At 45.2% G+C, this 21,742-nt stretch overlaps 1 protein-coding gene across 1 annotated transcript; it reads left to right on the top strand.

Moving 5' to 3' along the window:
- Positions 1–1,183: 1,183 nt before the first annotated feature.
- Positions 1,184–21,464, top strand: hdac8 (histone deacetylase 8). The gene is made up of 11 exons (XM_034569018.1): positions 1,184–1,390; positions 1,472–1,524; positions 2,508–2,638; positions 3,592–3,733; positions 3,861–3,973; positions 4,118–4,195; positions 4,292–4,400; positions 5,149–5,321; positions 6,736–6,830; positions 14,724–14,829; positions 20,596–21,464. The coding sequence occupies exons 1-11, from the start codon at positions 1,277–1,279 to the stop codon at positions 20,616–20,618; spliced, it is 1,137 nt and encodes a 378-aa protein (XP_034424909.1). The 5' UTR covers positions 1,184–1,276; the 3' UTR covers positions 20,619–21,464.
- Positions 21,465–21,742: the final 278 nt, after the last annotated feature.

The following is a 21,742-nucleotide window of genomic DNA, read 5'->3' as shown; positions in this document are numbered from 1 at the left end:
TATTACTGCTTTTCCAATTTCCTCCTCTGTACTTTTATTACAGTATCTGCTGAGTACTGAGTATTTTATTTTGAATTGTGAAACCGGAAATGGTGTTCTTTGCTGAACATAACTTGGCACATGTGAAAGTTCTGATGTTTGGAGTTTGTCCTGTGGAAGAATTTTAATTACTGATGAAGTAAATATTGTTTTAATAGTGATGACTTCGATTTAAAACAATAACTTTGGGGGGAAATTTAAGCAGCTGAGCTGTCAACTGCAACCAGGAAGCAAACATGTTGACCTAAAAACTATTTTAGGTCAACATGTAAGAACATTCACTGTTTTATCTCTGTGTTCTCCCAAAGAACGATTATAGCATTAATTGTGAATAAAATCATGATATTTTACATTTGTTGTGATGGTTGATTGGTGCAAATCAGCTGTTTTTGGCGCCATTTAGTGAAAAGTTTGAGGTACTTCAACTCTGTGTGAATATTCTCTTCTTATGTCACTTTATAACCTTATAAACTTAAGTTACTACAATCAATAAAATATCTATAAATCCATATTTGCACACATAACATAAAAATACCTTATAAAACATGTATCTATACATATACACATACATGTACATAAACCTTTGTTGAACTAAAAGGACAAACACTGGGAGCTGAAATTATAATTCATATAATCAATTAATTGATTATAATTGATGAACTTTTTTGGCTGTTTGAGACAAAAGACTACAAACATTCCCAGAATCCTTCCCGCTCGGTGCTCCGTCCTAAAAACGTCCGGAAGCTCCCGGAACTGGGTGTTCGATGCTGTGTGACCCCCCGTCACCAAATTAATATAAATAACTTTATTCCAAATTGTATAAATCCTGCTCATGAATATGTTTTATAATCAATTATCTAATTTGACTAGTGTAGAGAAAAGACTACATTAATTCCCAGAATGCTTCTCGCTTGGTGGTCCGTGCGTAAATAACGTCCGGCTTCCCGACCGAGCTCAGTTTGTGACCGTTCCGTGTTATTTCCCTCTAAAAACCACACCAACGCCATTATTAAAAAACAGAAACACCTCAATAAAGTTCATACGAACATTTTAATGATACTTCTTTATAATGTAATCATCTGTATTTGTCCTGTAACGGGGCGGTACGCCGGCCTCTCCGGCCCGGGATGGAGCGGGGGCTGTTGACGGTGTGACACCAGGCTGCAGGACCGTCGCTGTGGATTCGTCTTCTTCTCTCGAGTTTCAGGCGAAAGCTCAGATTTCAAACTGCTCGTCCATGAGTCGCAGAGGGGACAGAGATGGGGACCGCACCGGGACGCGCTCCGTCGCGTACGTCTACAGTTCGCAGTACATCGAGACGTGCGACACTTTGTCCAAAGTCCCGCACCGGGTGAGCGAGGACACTCCGCAGCTCATGTCCTCTCGGTGTCTGCTCGTGTTTCTGACTTTGTGTTGTTTCCCTCACGTGCAGGCGAGTATGGTCCATTCCCTGATCGAAGCCTACGGGCTGCTGCGACACATGAGGTGAGGAGCTGCTGTTTGGTTCCATCCCTGATTCAGGGTGAAGCACTGACTCTTCAGGTGTGAGTCATGGAGCTGGAGCTGCTGCTGTTTGGTTCCATCCCTGATTCAGGGGGAAACACTTCAGGTGTGAGTCATGGAGCTGGAGCTGCTGCTTGGTTCCATCCCTGATTCAGGGTGAAACACTGATACTTCAGGTGTGAGTCATGGAGCTGCTGCTGCTGCTGCTTGGTTCCATCCCTGATTCAGGGGGAAACACTGATGCTTCAGGTGTGAGTCGTGTGGCTGCAGCTGCTGCACAGAGGGTTGTTGGGTCTGAGGGGAAGAGATGGTTCAATACCCCGAGAGATCCGAGTTCACAGAGAAGGTTCAGAGGACATCTAAGTAAACAGAGAGACAGGCAGAGAGAGAGAGAGAGAGAAAGACAGAGAGACAGACGGGTAGATAGATAAACAGGCAGACAGACAGTCAGTCAGATAGATAGAGTCCAACTAGGGGCTGATGTTGATGCTTATATTAAGTAGTAAAACATTTGAAATACATATGAACTGATATTTACTCTTGCACTGTTTTCACTTTTTAAAAAAAACACGTACATCTGCTGCACCATCGTTTACAGGATCCGTTAGTCGAATGCTCAACTTTGTACAGCTTCAGCTTTCTGTCTTTAAATCTGTATTTGTATTTGGTATCAGTACTCAGATACTTGCATTTCTCTACTTGTCTCAACTCAAATTTTCAAACATCTTATGCTTACTTATCTTATATGTGTGTATTGTCAATATATATAATCGCACTCAGACCGAATATTAAAGTTTTCAGGCCAGTTCCTGATTTTATGAAACTCTTTTAGTGACAAAAACACTGAGGCCACTGAAAGAAAATGAATTTATATCTATTGGAAAAGAACTGTCAGCTCCAGCTTCTCAGGTCGTCTCATACCTGTGTTGGTCCGGCTCTAGTTTGATTTACATTTTTTCCCTCAGTGTCGTGAAGCCTCGTGTTGCCACCATAGAGGAAATGGCCAAGTTCCACACAGACTCGTACCTGGAACATCTTCATAAGATCAGCCAGGACGGAGACAACGATGACCCCCAGTCGGTCGACTACGGCCTGGGTGAGAAACACATCCAGAACACGTGTTGAGTGGTTCTTATTCTTTAAAAACTTATTTTTACTTCCAGTTGAATTCATATTAGATTCAAATGTGGCTTCAAAAGGGAAGTGGAGGAAGAGATGGGTTTAGAATATCCACGTGCAGTGCCTGTTTCTTGGCAGCAGGGGACAGTGTGACGCTGGTTTTCAAAACATTACTTAAACTAAAAATACAACTTTCCCGTAACTTTGCTTTTCTTTCCAAGTTAGTCTTTGTTTATTTTCTGCTTTTTATTGAAACAAACAGTACATATTTAAAGATTTGACTCATTCTAACTTGAGTCAGACGCTGTGGAAAAAGGATCCACTGTGGTTTGTTGCTCTGGGATTTTTCTCTCTCAGCCCAAAGTTTACATTTCTATCTTTAGAATCATCCTCCTTGTTTTTAATTCCTTGACTTGTTGCCTAACGCTGCCTCTCCTCTCTCCTCTCTCCTCCTCCCCTCCTCCCCTCCTCCCCCTCCGCTGCTTCTTCTTCCTTACATCCTCGACTCATCCCTCATCCTGTCCTCTTCCTCCTTTTGTATTCCACACACCTTTCTCTCTCTATCCGCTCCACCTTTTCCCAGATTAAGATCTTTCTCTCTCTACTTCCACACTCCATTGTTTTCTATCCTTCACACCCATTCTCTTCATTTCTGTCTTCCTCCCTTCATTGTTCTCTTCATTTCCCTTTTTTTAAATGCCCGTTTTATGAAATGTAAACATTGCCCGTACAATATCTTCAGTTTGCTACACTCTTATCAATTTGAGCTTCTTTTTCTATCAGTGTATTTAAAATAGCGACCTCTACATGAAAATTAACTTATTCCAAACCAGCATTGTGCACATTTGTCTTTATTGTTGACGTTTTATCATGTTTCTTCTCTTCTCTTCTCTTGCCCTCGACCCCTCGACCCCTCCTGTGTTACCCCAGGTTACGACTGTCCAGTGGTAGAGGGGATATTTGACTACGCAGCGTCAATAGGGGGCGCTACGCTCACCGCAGCTCAGTGTCTGCTGGACCAAAAGTGTGAGGTGGCCATCAACTGGGCCGGGGGCTGGCACCACGCGAAGAAGTGAGGCAGCACCTTCAGTCACAGATATCCATATCATAGATCAGCGCTTTTAGAGCAAAGATGCTGTGAAAGTAGATGCGATGCCGGAAGATAAATACTTTATACTTTTCCTGTGTTTCTCCTCCAGGGACGAGGCGTCGGGCTTCTGTTACGTGAACGACGCCGTGTTGGGAATCCTCAAACTGAGGGAGAAGTATGAGCGAGTCCTTTACGTTGATGTTGACCTGCATCACGGAGATGGTACACAACACACACACACAATACATCCAGGCTTTTTATATGTGTGTTTTGATTATCAGGCTGAAACTCAGGTTTAAAAGGTTTGTCGTCATCTATCAACAGACCTATAGCTTATGTTTCTGTTTCTCCTCCTCCTCTCTGCAGGTGTGGAAGACGCCTTCAGCTTCACATCCAAAGTCATGACCGTCTCGCTGCACAAGTTCTCCCCTGGATTCTTCCCAGGTCCGTTTCTCGCAGATGTTGAACAGGAAACGTGTTTTCTTGTGATAATCGATCTAATGAAAACATATAGTGAAAGATAAATGTGTGTGTATTCAGGTACAGGGGACATGTGTGACACGGGGCTGGGTAAAGGCCGCTGGTACGCCGTGAACGTCCCCCTGGAGGACGGCATCAAGGACGACAGATACTACCAGATCTTTACCAGGTACACACACACACACACACACACACACACACACACACACACACACACACACACACACACACACACACACACACACACACACACACACAGGGACATATTGGAAATTCCCTGTGCAGCTCTGAGTCGACTTTGAAGAATTGTTTTCCTCGTGGATCCCTGAGGAGAAATCCTATTTTTCCTCCCCTCTCCCGACCGCAGGGCCCCTCCCTGGAAGTCAAAGGTCTGGGTCAGTTATGGAACGCTCGCCTTGGAGCGGGTGCCGTTTCAGGGTTCTTTGCTCAAGGGCACTTCAGCAGGGGATTCCCTCCAACTTAGGTTTTTCACAGCTGAAGTATTTTGTCCTTGGCTTTCACAGATTCCCGTGAAAACCTCAAAGTAAACACTGGACCAGATTTTACTGATTTAAGTAGTTAACAGTGAACAGTAAATAAAACCTGAGACGTCACAGGATTTCAAAAGGAATATTTACTTTATTTGTAGTTTCTGAAGTCGTAACAAACTACATTTGTGCAAGAGAGAGAAGCCGTGGGTAGAACCGAGCTGGAGAAGTAGAAGCACAAGATAGCAGTGACTATGACGAAGATCTTTTAGCTTCATTTGTGTACAACAAGAGGACGTGGAGACGTGTCGTCCGTCTTTATTCACACTCTGGTTTCATCATTTCCCCACTTGAACGTTACCTTTACCGACTTCTGATTGGTCCAGCCTGTGTGACGGCGTCTGTGTTTACTGCCACCTTGTTGTGCAGTGTGATGCAGGAGGTGCGGGCGCAGTTCAACCCGGAGGCGGTGGTGATGCAGCTGGGTGCTGACACGATGGCCGGCGACCCCATGTGCTCCTTCAACATGACCCCGGTGGGGGTGGGCAAGTGCCTGCAGTACGTCCTGCAGTGGCAGCTCCCCACTCTGCTGCTGGGAGGAGGTACGGGTGTCGTTTGTGTTTGTGTGTGTGTTTGCATAGGTGTGTGTGTGTGTGTGTGTGTGTGTGTGTGTGTGTGTGTGTGTGTGTGTCCCTGTATATGAGTGTATATGCATGTGGTGTGTAAAATGTTTTCATGAAATCATCTTTTATCTTTGTATTTGTTTGTTTTTGCTTTGAACGTCAGTGATTTACTCACTTATCCACATTTACAGACGCACATACAGTACACACGCACACACGCACACGCACACACACACACACACACACACACACACACACACACACACACACACACACACACACACACCGTGCTCTGTTCCAGACCCCTCAGCCCTCGGCCAGATGATAGCGACTAATTATACGACACAATGAAGCCATTTTACTCAACTACAATCCCACCTCTCTTCCTTTCTCTCCCTCCCTCTCTGTCCTACATACTTTCTCTTCATTACATCCTCCTCTATTTTTTGGGGTTTTATATTGCTCCTCTTCATCCTTCACCCTTTTTTTATTCGTCTTTCCCGTGTCGATACATTTTCAGCAGTTTTATTTCGTTAGCGTCCAGTTTGTGGCCACGTCTTGATCTTGACTTGAAGTTGTTTTATTTTCCTATTATGCATTAAAGTAAATTGTCGAACCCTCCTGAGTTTACAAGAAACCAAAAGCTGCAGTGGCAGTGTTCAAACATTCCACTGTAATTTCCCTTAATACAAAACTACAGATTATTTTACAGCTCTGCCTTAAAACCAAAAATATTCTGCCTTTTCTCTCAATGTTGGCAAATAAAATCCACCGCAGAAAAGTTCCCTCCCCGAAGCAACAACTTAAGTGTTTCATAATCGTAGAACCAGAAGAAATCAGCATAAACAGAGGATATTGTATTAAAGACTAAATGTCTTGTTTTAGCAAACATGACAATAAAACAAGAATCTCATGGTTTTCAAACTCCCGGTCTCGTGGGCTGAAGGAGATTTGTACATAAGGATCTTTGTTGTGTTATTTCTTGTCTCTTGGTTGGTTTGTTTGTTTGTCAGCAGGATTATACAAAAACCCACGATACAGATTTCCATGAAACTTGGAGCAAACAACACATCTGTGCCTAAATTGAGTTCTTTCTTCATCCTTCCACCAAGTTTCCTGGAAATCTGTTGTGTAGTTTTTGTGTAATCCGGCTGACGACAAACAACACTTAACCTCTTCGGCGAATTATACTTCACGTAAGGTTTTTAGAACATTTGTTTTGTCCGTCTGACTTTGAAGAACTTTCCCGGTACTAAGCTGTGATCAGATAAAGGTTGAGAGGTTTGGATTTCAGGAGAAACGATTGTTCAGTACCTGCAGCTTGTAACCACATAATAATAATGAGCCTCTCTTCATCCTAACTTGACTCCCGTCTCCTCCGCTCTCTCACCAGGAGGTTATAACCTGGCTAACACGGCTCGCTGTTGGACGTATCTGACGGCAGCGGTTCTGGGAAAGACCCTTTCCTCCGAGATACCAGACCACGAGGTAAAACAACACATTCTCTCTCTATTATGGCCATAGTCGCACACATTTACATATTCCCACATGAGCACAAATGTGCTCATTCATTGCACCGTCACACAAAAAGCCACCAAAAAAAAACACACACCCCCTTGTGCTCGCCGTCTGCTGAGTCACTCCGGCTAATCAAGGATGGCCGCCCACTTCTCAGTGAAGGGGTTTGTCTCCAGGTGTGTGTGTGTGTGTGTGTGTGTGTGTGTGTGTGTGTGTGTGTGTGTGTGTGTGTGTGTGTGTGTGTGTGTGTGTGTGTGTGTGTGTGTGTGTGTGTGTGTGTGTGTGTGTGTGTGTGTGTGCTTGTTAAAAAAACTGAATTGTAGTAGCGTTGACAATTTCTTTCCGTTCGCCTCGTCTACCACAGACGTCTTTACATCTCATCTTTTAGCAAGGTGAACTTTTATTTACCGTATTACAGATTTTAATACACTTTTTTGTAAGTATAACTTAAATAATTACTTGATTACTTTGGGAAATACTTTTAATTGACTTTCTGAATAAGATGAAGTTTCCTGTTTTTAACAGGACGATCAAACATGACGTGTCGACCTCTGGTTTATAAATCAGATCACTGGGAACCATGTAAACGCTTAAACTGGAACTTAATCTGGTTATTAATGTCCCAGTGTTGACGTTAACAAAGCTGGACTGCAGGACTTTGGCAAACAAGGACACAAAAGGCTGATTCGATCTCCTGGTGCGTCGCAGTCCACCTGAGTTTTGAACCTGGTGTCTCTGGTGTCGTTCCCACATTTAACCTTCAGGCGCCGATGCATTTATGTCAACTAGCAGGTTTTGGTTTGCCGGAGCTGAAGAGGGAAGCAACCATCGGAACCATTCTCCAGATGAAAGTGAAGTCGGAGGAATGATTAAAAAACGAGGAGATGGACGTCTCGGACGAACGCTATGAGCACACGTACAGTAGTTGTGCGATAACCATCGCTGCTTGACGGGGGGGGGGGACAAAAGTTTCTCTCTGCAGGTTTAATTTAGTGAGGGGAGGAAAATGCCCCGGTAATTTATGTTTGTGAAAGAAATGTCATGTGAGCGCTCTTCATTCTGTGAACTAGTAAATCAAATAGAGCCGTCCTCTCTCCAAATAGAAATCAGTCCACCCATCTGTCTCTGCCGCTCGGATATTCACACACACACAAAGAGGCTCTTTCTCCAGCAGCTGATTTTTTAGACCTTGTCTTGGTCAAATGTAATGAATAGCTGTGTGTATCTGTGAGAGTGCGTGTGTGTGTGTGTGTGTGTGTGTGTGTGTGTGTGTGTGTGTGTGTGTGTGTGTGTGTGTGTGTGTGTGTGTGTGTGTGTGTGCGTGTGTGTGTGTGTGTGTGTGCGCGCGCGTGTGCGTGTGTGTGTGTGTGTGTGTGTGTGTGCGCGTGTGTGTGTGTGTGTGTGTGTGCGCGCGCGTGTGCGTGTGTGTGTGTGTTCTGACCGTGATGAAGGTGCCTCTTGTTTCTCCTCGTCAGCGTCCAATGGCCCTAAATAGCCTTTGACCTCATTAAGAAGCACTCATTGAAAACAAAGCAACTATCAGTGTGGGCAGCTGCCACAGACGATGAAGATGAGGGGACGCACAACACAACACAACACACACACACATTTAAACAAACACCTTTCTAAGTGCTCATTCACTTTTTTATTCTTTTTATGTATTCAAAAGATTTATTTTGAAGGTAAAGTTATTCCTGAAGTCGTAGTATTACACAACATTACGTGTGTGTGTGTGTGTGTGTGTGTGTGTGTGTGTGTGTGTGTGTGTGTGTGTGTGTGTGTGTGTGTGTGTGTGTGTGTGTGTGTGTGTGTGTGTGTGTGTGTGTGTGTGTGTGTGTGTGTGTCTGGGCTCTGTCTGTGCCCGTTGTGCTCGATAAGAGGGGCATTTATCCATGATGACCAAGCAAAGCTGAAGTTCCAGCAACACGGGGAACAAAAACTACCTTTGTACCCGTGTGTGTGTGTCTGTGTGTGTGTGTGTGTGTGTGTGTGTCCACCCTTGTGCTTTACTGTAGACAAAAACCCAGATGACTACACTTGCTCTTGTTTGATTATGTGCATATATATATTTTTAGCATTGTAGTCATATGATAAATTACTGTTAAAGTGGAGAAAACACCTGCAGATTTATCAGTGAGGAAATCACTCAAGGTGAAGTTTTTCCAGAATGAAAACAACTTCAGTAGAAGTGAAATAATGTTTTTCAAACATCCATCTACTCAAATTTTCCTGATATTGATCCCAAACAAATACGGTTTGATTTGTTCTAAATGTGTTTGCACTCAATCTTGTCTTTTTTCTCAGTATCCAAAAGTTTCTGACGTCTACTTGGCAAATGTGTCTAAAGATACTAGTGCTAAAAACACAGCCATCACTCAGAGTTGCCCAGTCACATCAACAATAGTGCTGCAATATTCACTGATTACCAGACAAAATATGACTCTGCAGATAACCCACACAATGCCCCTGCTCCTACCGCACGCATTCTCCTGCAGTATCTCACAAAAACACAAGTAAACGTGCCTTTTGTAGTTCGCGCTGCCAGGTTGAAAGTCATTAACCCCTCGCCGATAACTTGTATTGTGTGTCAGTCGTTTGCTGATACGCGTTTGACCCCCCCCCCCCCCCCATTGTGTGATGGCGGTCGAGCCCAGGGGCCGGACTGGGACAATGGTTCAGGCCGGGGAACCTGACTCCTTTCCAGGCCGCTCTCTTCACGCAGAAGCTCGGAGCTGGGACTTCGCAGGTTAACCTTGATTTGTTGGTGTAACCGTTACCAGACCGGTAAACAAGCTGCAGTAACTCGCTGACCTCTGCCGTCTTTTCAATGACGTCAATACGCGGGAATTAATATATTGGGGTTGTTAAAAAAGCTAAAATGATCTCAAATTATTTTCTTTATTTATTTGTGAGAATATTTTTCCATACTTTTAAGTCAGCCGTGCAGCTGTGAGGTTTAATAACAGTGTTTGGTAAACAGCCAGTTCTGCCCATCTGCCTTTCTTTAATAATTCAACCTGCACCCCCCCCCCCCCCCCCCCCCCCTCCCCTCCCTCCTCCTCCTCCTCCTCCCTGATTCTGTTTTTCGGTCATTTCCCAGCAGCTGAGTTCCTTCCAGCCGTGCTGTGGTTTGATGAAAACAAACCACAGATCATAACTTCCTGCGGCCGCCCCGCTGCCTCAGTGGGCAAACACGCATCGACCACGTTCTCCGAACCAGCTCATATCCTCTGTCACATATTTCACCTTCTCTCCGACGCTCTTCTCTTTGCTGCCTCTACTTCAAGCCCATAAAGTAGTATCATGTAGAAACCTGGACTTGCTTGACCCCAGAAGGTCATTTATGTTTTTCTTCTTTCCTGGATATCAGAAATAATTGGCCTGTGACGCGGACGCCAGCTCTTGGGTCGATAACCTTTGATTGTGGAGATATGGACAGTGATTGCTCTCCTCTCCACATCTGTTACTGTACAAACCGATGGTTATCCTGCAGATAGATGTTAAACAGCTTATTGGAACAGGTAGAAAGCAAATCATCAGTTGCCCGACCGCTGTACCCCCCCCCCCCCCCCCCCCCCTTTAGCCTTGTGTTAACGCAACCAACGTACATACAAATGTGTGTCTCCGAGCCGCACAGGAAGGGAGGACGTCTCTGGTCCCATGTCCCAGATTGGCAGCGGGGGAAGCGTCCCGCCCCTCTACTTCCTCTTTTCCTGTCTGCAGCCACTTCCTGTCCTGCCCCTCGCTGGCTGTGTCGGCTCCCAGAGTCACGGGCTCAATCACCGGAAACGTCGCCGGTGTAAAGTGTGTGTGTGTGTGTGTGTGTGTGTGTGTGTGTGTGTGTGTGTGTGTGTGTGTGTGTGTGTGTGTGTGTGTGTTCAGACCTGTGGAAATTTTGTCTGTTTACAAAATGACACAGAAAAATGATTTGTGTGAAGAAGCTGATTATTAATTATTATTGATTCTCTTCCATAGAAAATTTAGATTTTCTGGCGAATATTGCGATTCACAAACAGGAAGTTGAAAGAGTCAGTTTCCTGTTCTATTTCCCTTCAGGGACTCGTGTCTCTGCTGCATCTCTGAACGTTATCGTGTATGAAGTTCATGGACCGACTTGATCCGAGAAGATGGAACCATCGTTCACTTGGTTCTCTTCACTTTAACTTTTTCCCATTTGGTGTTTTTTAAACCCACTGTCCTTGTTATACATGAGTAATTTCAAAAACATACAAATGCTAAATATGGAGTATAGTTTCTTAAAGGGACTAAAATACTGGACAGTCGTCTCGAGAAAATATGGACTGATGAAAAGTCAGGGAGGGTGAGAGGGGGGGGGGGTGTACGTGCGATATGTGACTGCGATTTGGGCATCGGGCCGTTTTTTCTTTTTTCTTTCCTTGTTGAAAACATTTATGAGATAGCGGCGTGATAGCAGACAGAGTCCATTTGTTTTCCGAGACGTTTTCCCCTCCGCTGTGCAGCTCGGTGTCCTTCATCACTGAGATCCTGCTGGTCACTGTGAAAACAAACACACACACACACACACACACACACACACACACACACACACACACACACACACACACACACATTACTGTCCACAGATGGACACATGAACACACACTCTGACCTTCTCACAAACACACATGTTTTGCCTTAAGTGCACATGAACCTGAACTTGTTTACATGATGGTATATTGGTATCGGAACTAGTTTTGCGCTCTAATATCAGCGTCCGCCTCCAAAAATCCATGTTTGTCAGGCTGTAGTTCAAACAGTACAAGTCAAATAACGATGAATATTTGTTCTTACAGTGTTTCCAAACTTATTTTTACATCTCTGTCTGAAGCACAAGTTGAAAAACATTAATAAAATTGATGCACACACACACACACAGCTTTCTGAGTCGAGGGCCGTGTTTCTCATACAAACCAGCTCATACCAGCAGTGAGTGATGGGCAGAGGGTCCGAGTTAAATAAGCAGAGACCTTTCAGTATTTATCTCCCTGCCGGAGACGGTCAGCGGGTATTTTCTGTCTCGTGACCTTGTCCAGGTGATGTCCTTCTCTCGCTCTACAGGCGTCTGTGGTGGACAAAGTGTCGGGAATAATATAAAAATGTTAGAGATATTGTAGGAAAACCAGTATTTCTTCTAGGAGTGTCTGCACCTCTGTTTTCCTCGCTTCCTCTGTCTCTCTTCTCCCCATGGTCATCCAAGGCAAACAAGCAGGCAGCAGGAGATTGTGTGATTTGTGTGTGTGTGTGCGCGTGTGTGTGTGTGTGTGTGTGTGTGTGTGTGTGTGTGTGTGTGTGTGTGTGTGTGTTGCTGGACAGCAGGAGACAGAGCACTGGGTTCATGGGAATACATAGCCGGTGTGCTAGTGCATGTGTGTTAAGTACTCTCATGTTGAGCTCAGTTGAGACCGGAGGTTAAGACACAAAAACTCATCGGAGTTAATTGGAAACAGACACACACAGACACACACACACACACGCACACACACACATTACAACAGAGCCTTACCTTTTGTACATACCCATGCACATTCACACAAAAACACACGTGTACGTACACACACCGCTCATCTACCTTTATTTCCTACCAAAGATCTGCCAATCGAGTTTTTGGCAAAGCTTCCTCTCTTGTAAACTCGGTTCGACGTCAGCAAACAAACCAACAACAGCCGAGTTTCACTTCATCGTGCAGGTTCTTTCACCTGCTGCATGCACAAACACATTAGAGATATTGTTAGTATGGATATAGTTAAAAAACTATTGAACTTGCATATAAACTGAATCCAGACTGAATCCTCATGATCTCAGCTACACGTTGGTGCTAGTTACAGGTTCGTAGCCTGTTTTTCGAAACACTGCCTCCTACAGTCTGGGTTCTGCACGGATCGTAAAAGCTTCGACCCTTTAATCCCGATTCCGTGTCGGCTCACGTCCGTTCGACCTTCTCTGTGGGAAGCACAATCGTTAGCGTCGCAGCTGATATTTATCTAAACTATCTGTAGAACACGCACCAGCATCAGTTCCCCCCCCCCCCCCCCCCCCGACTCACACGCCCATATGCTCAGGGCTATTCATCAAAGACAGAGTAGCCTTTGTCTTTCAAGTAAACATAAGTATACTCCTTGTGCACGTTGGCTCGGCTCAGCTGTGTGTACATCTGCTCGGGCCTGTGTGTGTGTGTGTGTGTGTGTGTGTCTGTGTGTGTGTGTGTGTGTGTCGCCAACAGACCTTCTGAAGTCTTCTCTAGTGACACAAATTAAAATGTTCCATGGAATCAGGGTAGAAATTATTCCAGCATGTTTTCGGGAATCAGTTCGCCAATCTAACTATTAATCTAATAATCCCTTATTTCATACGTGGGTTTCCATCGTATGTGATGTTCAAGAAAAACAATTCGGGACCCGAGGTTCGTTTTTTCAGAGCTTTAAACCACATCTCCTGCTCTGTTGTCATCACAATTACATCATGTGGTGGAATCTATGGGGAGAAATCACAACCCTCTGCTGAAAGAGACAATGACCCACAGTGGAAAGCTCAGAAAAAAAAGCCACAAGTGCAGCTTGAGTGAAAAGTTCTTCCTCCACTTTCCTACTCCCCATGCTTGGTTTTTTTTTTCCTGGTAATTTCCGAACAGGTGATTTGAAGCGGACGTGTGGCCGCTCAGCGCGAGGCCTCCGTCACCTCGGGCTGCTGCGCGGGGTTCTGCTGAGTCCTCAGAGTCCGGGGCTTTCACAACACTCGGCCGCAGATGGACTGACGCACTTGTGGTCGGACCTGGCCGCTGAGTTTGTTTTTTGCTCCCGTGGCACGGAGTCACGACTAATTCCCCAGAAATGCATTTTTTCAACTGACGTGCGCCGGTTTTTAACTTCTGGTTGAACCCACTCGCTGGATTTCCACCTGTTTTTTCTTTTCTCGTGTTGGCTGGTTTTGTTTTCATGGAATTGGGCCGACGCTGCCAGGAGCCTTTGGTATTTGCTGAAATCATCTCAGACTTATTTATCCAAGTTGGTGAGCATCGGGCTGTCTCAGTGGAGGTTTGACTGATTTGTGGTTCGTCTTCTGGGCTCCGCGTTACGTTTTCTCTCTTTACGTGAACCAGACATGACTGTCTCATACATTCGTTTGCGTGTCATGCAACATCCAAGACAACACACGGGGTTCAGGGAATATAAAGAACATGTGTCCGTCTGAAATCTTTGTTCTGGCGACGTTCATGTTCCCCAGAGGATGAATGAGTTCAGTGATTCCCTTGACTTTTCCTCTCGCGCCATCGTGAGGCTACTTTTTTACTACTTTTATCTGGTTCTGGTTAAATATCAGAATTAGGTGTGGAGCTTAAATAAATGTGTATAATGCACAATATAGTGAATAAATCAGTAAAAGATAAAAGTGGATTTGTTGGTCAAGCAGAGGGGAAACAAGTTTGTTGCTCAATATTTGTAAAGTTTGGTTTGATTTCTTTATTTCCCACCGTTTTGGGTGTAATTCCCTTTTCTTTTTCTTTTTAGGGAATGATCCGTGAAAGCCTGAGTAAACACTCATCATCAGTCAGTTTCACAGTCGGATTCTTCAAAGTCCAAAACGTATTCCGATATTTTCCAGGAAAGCAGCTGCATTCTTTAAAAAAAAATTTTAAAAAAAGAGAAAGGGAGACAAAGAGGAGAAAGTGTTCTTTGGCGCTCGGCTGCAGCGACTGAGTGCAGATGTTAACGTTTGACCGAGGACGAGAGAAATTAAACGTTATTTCAAAAACCAATCCATCTAAATGTGTTTATAATGATTTTTTTGTGACATGATCTCTCTCTCTCTCTCTCTCTCTCTCTCTCTCTTTCTGTGTGTGTTTAGTTTTTTACAAAATACGGACCAGACTACTCGCTGGAGATCAGCCCGAGCTGTCGACCGGACCGGAACGACACCAAACACCTGGACCAGGTCCTCGGCACCATCAAAGGTGTGTGTGTGTGTGTCTGTGTGTGTCTGGATGGGTGTGATGTGGATGCACAGGTGTGTCTGCTGGTGTGGTTGAGGGCGTGGTGGGTAAACAGATGTGTGTCTGTTTGTGTGCGTCTCCCTGAACCCTCTCTCACCTACAGCCCTTTTGTCTCTGCACGGCTCTTTATTAACTGTGGTTTCGTGCTCTGTCCTCGTCTGTGCGGCTTGTTCCTCTTCTTCTTTTTGTTTTGTTCTCGTCCTTGTGGCTCTTTAACAGCCGTTTGTGTGTGTGTGAACAAACCATCGACCCGGCTCTTCTACCCACAAGCCTCCTTGACCCGAGTCTGGGTCTCCACACATGTGGTGTTTTCTATTTTTGCAGCATTGTCCTTCTATATATATTCCTTTATGTTTGTATGTTCTTCTGTGAGCGTGTGTCTCCGGCCCTTTGGTGTGTTTTGCGCTGACAGCCCGCAGCAGCCAGACGAGATCCGTCCGACCGGGTGAAACGGAGGCGAGGGGTTGAGCGGCGGGAGAGAGTGACTGGATGTGAGGTCGGGAACTCGCCGCAAAAGAAACAAGCGTGGAGCGCGGCTACGGGTCGAGTTCACTCCCCGGAACACCAAACCGTGCTCAGCCCAGATTTCTAGAGAAGTAGGAAGACGTGTTAGCCACAGGCCCAAAGGAAATACCTCTTCCTTTCTTTTGAATCAGGTCCCTTTTCAAAGTGCGTCAGCGTTGCTACGGTTACACCTGCCAGCCACACGACCACTCCGGGGCTTTCAAGTGCCTGAAACTGTTTGGAAACGCTCGCCTTCACTTCCTCATTGCTTCTTATCGGTCACTCGATACGCTGTCGACGCTTCGCAGTTCCGTCTCGTCCTCTTCTCATTTCCACCGCCGCTGTTCCTCGTGCGTCGTGTTTTTGAAACCAACTGTGGAGTCGACTCTGCTTCCTGTTTGCACCGGCGAACACAGACTGCAGCGACCTGGGGCTCGGACACCAAACTGCAAACTCTGACAACCACTTCTGTCGTGTATTCTGTGAAATAATAAAACTATAAAGGTGGGACTGTTGTTTTCAAATGTGTTTACTGGAGAGGAAGTTTTCAAATCTCCACTTTAATGGTGGAAACTGCTGCTCGGTGGGATTGGAGAGCCGGCTTCGTCCACGTTCGACTGGACATGGACTCAATTAGCAACCGAAGCTTCGTGGATTCAAACAGAACAAGTCGTTGTACCGCAGCAAATTACAACAAGAGCCATGTTGGATGCCGGGGCGGTTTATCCAAACAGCATTAAGCTCCCGCGCTCTGAAAAACTCCAGGTCACATCAAATCAGAGGAACAGGAGTTCTCTTCTCTTTTCTTTTATTTTCTTTTTTGACAAAATCCACTTGGGTCTGTTGGCTCGCGTTAAAATCATCACAACCAGAGGGGTTGAAAGTATCGCTGGTTTCCAGTCATACGGCTTCTATTAGAGGGGGGGGGGGGGGGCAGAAGGAGCGGATGGATGAACAAACGGACGGATGGAGGGAATAGAAAAAGGAGGAGAAATGAGAAATGAAACGCAGACGAGCCGAAAGACGGAGAGAGAGACGGGCCTGGTGCCTCTCCTGTCGTTTATCAGATCGCTTGTTCTCTTTCTTCCCTTTGCTCGGTCAGAGTCAACTGTCGACTGCTCGTTAGGGAAGGATTCATGTTTTAATTTCATCATTAAGATGATTCAACATGACTCTTACGACCATTTGTTTTCATCTGTTCGTTTTCAGCCTCGTACGTATAATATATTTACAGTATGTGAATCCGGGGGACTTTTTCTTTCTTGTCCTTCTCCCACTGAAGTTTCCATCCTGCTCTCAACCTGTCACGTCTGTTTAATGTCCTCTCTCTCTCTTCCTTCATTTCTCTCTTTCTCCTCCACCTCCGTCATGTCAGAAACCACTTTTCACCAGAAACTGGTTGTGTCACAGAGCGTTTCACCGCACAGCGAGCAGGACCCCGACCCAAAAACCTCATCAGGAACGTGAGGGCATTAGGATTTTAAATATCGTGCAGTTAAACGTACGTGTCTTTTTGTTTCTGCCTACGATTAAGAAAAAGATCCACACGTCTGCTAACTCAACTAATGCAGACACACACACACACACACACACACACACACGCACCTCTAGGCAAACATATCCACATGACCTCATTGGGGTGGATAAGTGTTTTTCTGGTTTTGGAAGTGCTGCACTGCTTATAAACATTGGTTTCCCTGAGAAACTGGGCAGTGTGAGGGTTTGTATGTTTGCGTGCGTGTGTGTGTGTTTGTGTGTGTGTTTGCACGTCTGTGTGTGTGTGCGTGTCCACATCTGCTCTGTCTGCTGGCACGTATGAACTGTAACGTTTTGAATCTTCAACTTCTAATCCCCCCCAAATCCTTTCTATTCTTCCCATCGTCGTTCAGCATGTGCGATGTCTCGAAGCCAGATGTTTGAACTCACTGTGACGATTAAAGCAGAATACACAGTTTTTTAAATGATGCAGGACGATTTTTTTAATGAATTACAAACAGAAATGATACGAACGCCGCCATCTTGCACCGTTGAAGTAATTTCATTTACAGTCCGTGGCTAAGTAGCACGCTAACGTGGCCACGGTTGACTTATTTACATGTATGTTAACGACGATGCAGATATTTGGCGTGTGGCGGCGTCCATGTTTAAATGTTAACGGCCGGTGGCGCTAGATGAAAAGTCGCAGTGTCACCAACGCCCAGTCGATCCGGTTCAGCTCGGTTCAGATAATAAAAGTCGGGGCTTTTATTGGTGTTCCGACATAAACTGTCCAGTTAGTGTGTTTGTGAGACTGAACACATTACAGCCACTGTTACGAGCGTTAAAACATCGAGACAATTCAAAAAGTACAAGACCCAGTGAGCTTTATGTATCTTTAAATGTCCTTCTGAGGGAGTTACTCACTCTTTCCTTTTGTTTCTCTCCCCCTCACACACACACTGGGGCTTGTAAAACGTCTGTATTAATTAAAATGTGATTTTTATTCGGTGGTTGTCGGAGGCGACAGCAGCTGTTTGTGTATTCACTGTCCTCTGTTTACGAGGCTCTGCTAGTGTGATTTCCCCCGGGCCTGTCTGTGTGTGTGTGTGAGACTCAGTGTGTGTGTGTGTCTGTGGTGTGTGTGTGTGTGTGTGTGTGTGTGTGTGTGTGTGTGTGTGTGTGTGTGTATAAACTGCCAGCCGTTACTGTGTGATTGTATCTTATATTATCAGTGTGTGTCAGCAGGGAAATACTGCAGCATCTTTACATCCTTCCAGCTTTTGCACGTTTATTCTTCCTTGTGATGACATGTCCCACACACACACACACACACACACACAGACACAGACACACACTCTATAACACACACACACCTTCACAGGGTCCTAATTTACATCTGACGCAAAGCAGCACCAAGCCACTGTGTAGTCACTGCGAGTTTCAGACCCACACTGTTCTCATTTTCAGGTCCAGCGCCCACGTTGTTTAAATATCAAATGCAAAGAGGTGTGGTCCGGCTCATTGTTGGGGCTTCGCTATCTTCAGTGCAGCAGGGAGCTCGTCCTAAGTCAACGACGCAGCATTGTCTTGTGTTTTTATTCAGGGGGAATTATCCAATAGTAATATTTGCCTGTTTGTTTTGGGCCCTTTGCTTTTATTGAGAGGACACCTGGAACCCGGAGATTACACTGTGATTGGTTAATTCCTTGTTACACCTTAAACACACAGATGATTCATAGAGAGACTAAGACACTTCTGAACAATGCGCCTCATTCAGCGACCTGGTTTTCCAGGATTTGCTCCCGAGTGCAGTTATAGATCATTTAATTAGAGCCGCTCGGTAAATGTAACGTCTCCTCTCTCGGCCTCGGTCTCATCCTTCCACCGAGTTTCAAATGTGCTCAGTAGTTTTTCTGTCATCCTGCTGACAAACACACAAATGGACGGGGGGGGGGGGACACAACCTCTTTGGAGGAGGAAATAAACTCGACTTTCACACAAAGATTTACAAGCAGGACACAAAACCAGGGAGAAATATGTTCACCTTCATACCTGAACTGGAGAATTGCCTCCACACCCACAGACGCTGTGATGGATGAAGTTTGTCCAGGTAGTAAATATCCGTGGTACAATTCCCCGTTGTCCACATCTGGAAAGCAAAGAGAAGTGGGAGAGTGGATTCAGGGGGAGAGCAAGAAGAAAGACCATATTTCTACATCAATCGTTTATTGTTAGAAATTAGGTTTTTCTTTTAAACACCCGTGGCAGGTTTTCAAACTCCAAGGTGATGTCAGATTGTTTGTTTGATCCGACCCCTGATCCCCAAACCCTCAGATGTTCAGTTTACAATGATTCAAAACACGTTTTAAGAATCTCAAACTATTTATTGATCTGTTTCTCTCCCCTCTGCTCATCAGAAGTGTGGGTTATTAAAACATTTCTGTCTGTTGACTTATTGTTTTAACAGCTGAAAAACCGACAAAAGAAAAACAAAGAACAACAAGTTCGTCCTGAGACGGTGATAAAAGTTCACGTTTAAATCAATTGTGTGATATTTTAAAGTAAATATCCCATCGGCAGTTTTTCTGTCAGTGCACCTGAGGCTCTGCCCGGGAGCAAACTTCCTCTTTTTCCTGTTTTCAGCTCACACCGTGATTCCCTGACACTTTTCCTCTTGTTGTAGTAGAAACAAAACGGCCTCGTCAGCGGCTCTCTGTCCTCGGTTGGCCCGTGTGAAGATAACAGTGCACGTATGGAGATAACGTGCTTTTGTCAACCGTCGACCGTTAAACTGCCTTCAGATAAAAAATTAAAAAAAACTAAAGGTGACGTAAACCCAGAGATCAAACACACACACACACTGAAGGATCGATGCAGTTGATTGTCGAGCTCTTTGATGAAGCTGCTGTTGTCACGGCAGCGGAACATGACAGGACTCCACTGACAGGACATCCTCCCTCACTGCCTCAGTGAAGGGCTGCGTTTGTCGGGGGGGGCAATTACTCATCCAACCAGAGGGTGTGTGTGTGTGTCTGTGTGTGTCCGTGTGTGTGTACAACATGTTTATTTTTCACAAGCAGGCAATTTAACATAACAATAGACCAACAAAGAGGCATTGTTGCATCGTTACATAGAAAGTAAACCGACGACTAGACTTTTTAATGAGGCTATTGTGTCGGCTCGTGCGCGTGTGTGTGTGTGTGTGTGTGCGCTCTTTGTGTTACTTAGCGTTGTCGTTTCCATTCTGATCCTGTATTTGCATTCTCGTGTGTCATCGGGAGCGACTGGATTTCCACTGTCTCGTCCAGAAGCCTCACATTATTGGCCCTTTCCCTCAGAGGCTAATCAATCGTCAGACGATCGACGACGTGTTATTGAGATCGACTCGCGATTCGTCGGCGCGCGTCTCTGACCTCGATACTACCTCTCCACACCGCGATCGCTACGTCTTCCATTCCTGTTTACAGTGTATTGTGTGTGTCTGTGTGTGTGTGTGTGTTTCTCATCCACACTGCATCCATCTTGTGTTTGGTTTTTCCTGTTCATTTGTGTATTCATCCTTGTTTTGAATCCCACTTAATGTTTGACCCTTCTCCTTCCTCCCTATTTGTGTGTGTGTGTGTGTGTGTGAGAGTGTGAGTGTGTGAAGGGGGGGGGGGGGTGTTGCTAGTTGTGTACATGTGTGTTGTAACATGTGTGTTCGCCCCCCCAACTCTCATTTCTCTCTCTTTCTGTTGTTTACAGGGAATTTAAAGAATGTGGTTTAGGAGCCGGCGGACTCGGCCTCCTCTACACACAAACACACACACACACACACACACACACATTCAGACACACAAACACACACCGTGTTTCCAAACCAGGTCGACGCTCGGTGGCTTTAATGAAGACAATATGGAGCGGACCCCTTCGGCCCCGAGGCGCGGAGCGAACCAGGGAGGGATGGAGGCAGCGAGAGGAGGTTTTGGAAAACATTAGCCGAGTGTTTCCAGAGGATAACAGTTTAATAAGGGGGGGGGGGGGGGGGGGGGGATGTGGTCGCTGTTTTTAATCCTGTGTTTTTTTTGTTTTGTGTTTTTGAGAAGCTACAGTTTGTGCGTTTCCTGTGAACGACAGAGTTTTTACAGTTTCCAGTGAGGTTATGTAAACGTTGAATTACAGCCGGAGTCAGTGCGCCCGTTTGTTTCTCGGTGTCGGGAGGGGGGGGGGGGGATGCGTTTGTGTGCGTCCGTCAGTTGCACGTTTTAACCTAAATGGAAAAAACAGATTTCTCAGGTGTCCGGTTTCACGTTCACCCCGGTGCTGCTGTGATTTCAACCCCCCCGAGGACCCATAAGCGCTAAAACAGACATAAAACCAAACGGCCACCTTCCCCAAAAAACGCCCCCTGGGTTCCAGAGCCGGTCTGGAAAAGTCCTGAAAAGCATCGGAGACGTCCGGAGACTCTTGGAAAGTTTACAAACAAACGGTCTGGAGAAGTTTTGGAAAACAGCCGGTTACAGATTTGAAGTTTATTTGCTCGGCCACATTGTTCTGACCCCTGGGCAACAATCTGCAAATTAAACATCTGGATAGAGTTTGGAATTTTAAATGGCAGAAATGTAGGGAAAGTTTAAAAAGTTTTTTTTTTTTTTTCCACAGACAGACAATAACAGAGCTCATATGAACTTTAAGGAGGATTTAGACAGAGAGAGGAGTCAGGAGCTGGTTTCACATGTTGGTGAGGTTCATTCATTTCACAAAACAAACTTGAAATGACTAATATTTCTTCTGTACCACGAAATACACAAAAGTAAAGTGCACAATAAAGTACACAACTGAGCATTGAAACTGTTTGACAGAGTGAATCCTGACTCACACACACCGGCCTTTCTGAGGAGCTTTCATCTGT

The sequence above is a fragment of the Hippoglossus hippoglossus genome, chromosome 18, assembly GCF_009819705.1.
Source record: "Hippoglossus hippoglossus isolate fHipHip1 chromosome 18, fHipHip1.pri, whole genome shotgun sequence".
Taxonomy (NCBI): Eukaryota; Metazoa; Chordata; class Actinopteri; order Pleuronectiformes; family Pleuronectidae; genus Hippoglossus; species Hippoglossus hippoglossus.
This window is presented reverse-complemented; position numbering and strand designations above follow the sequence as displayed.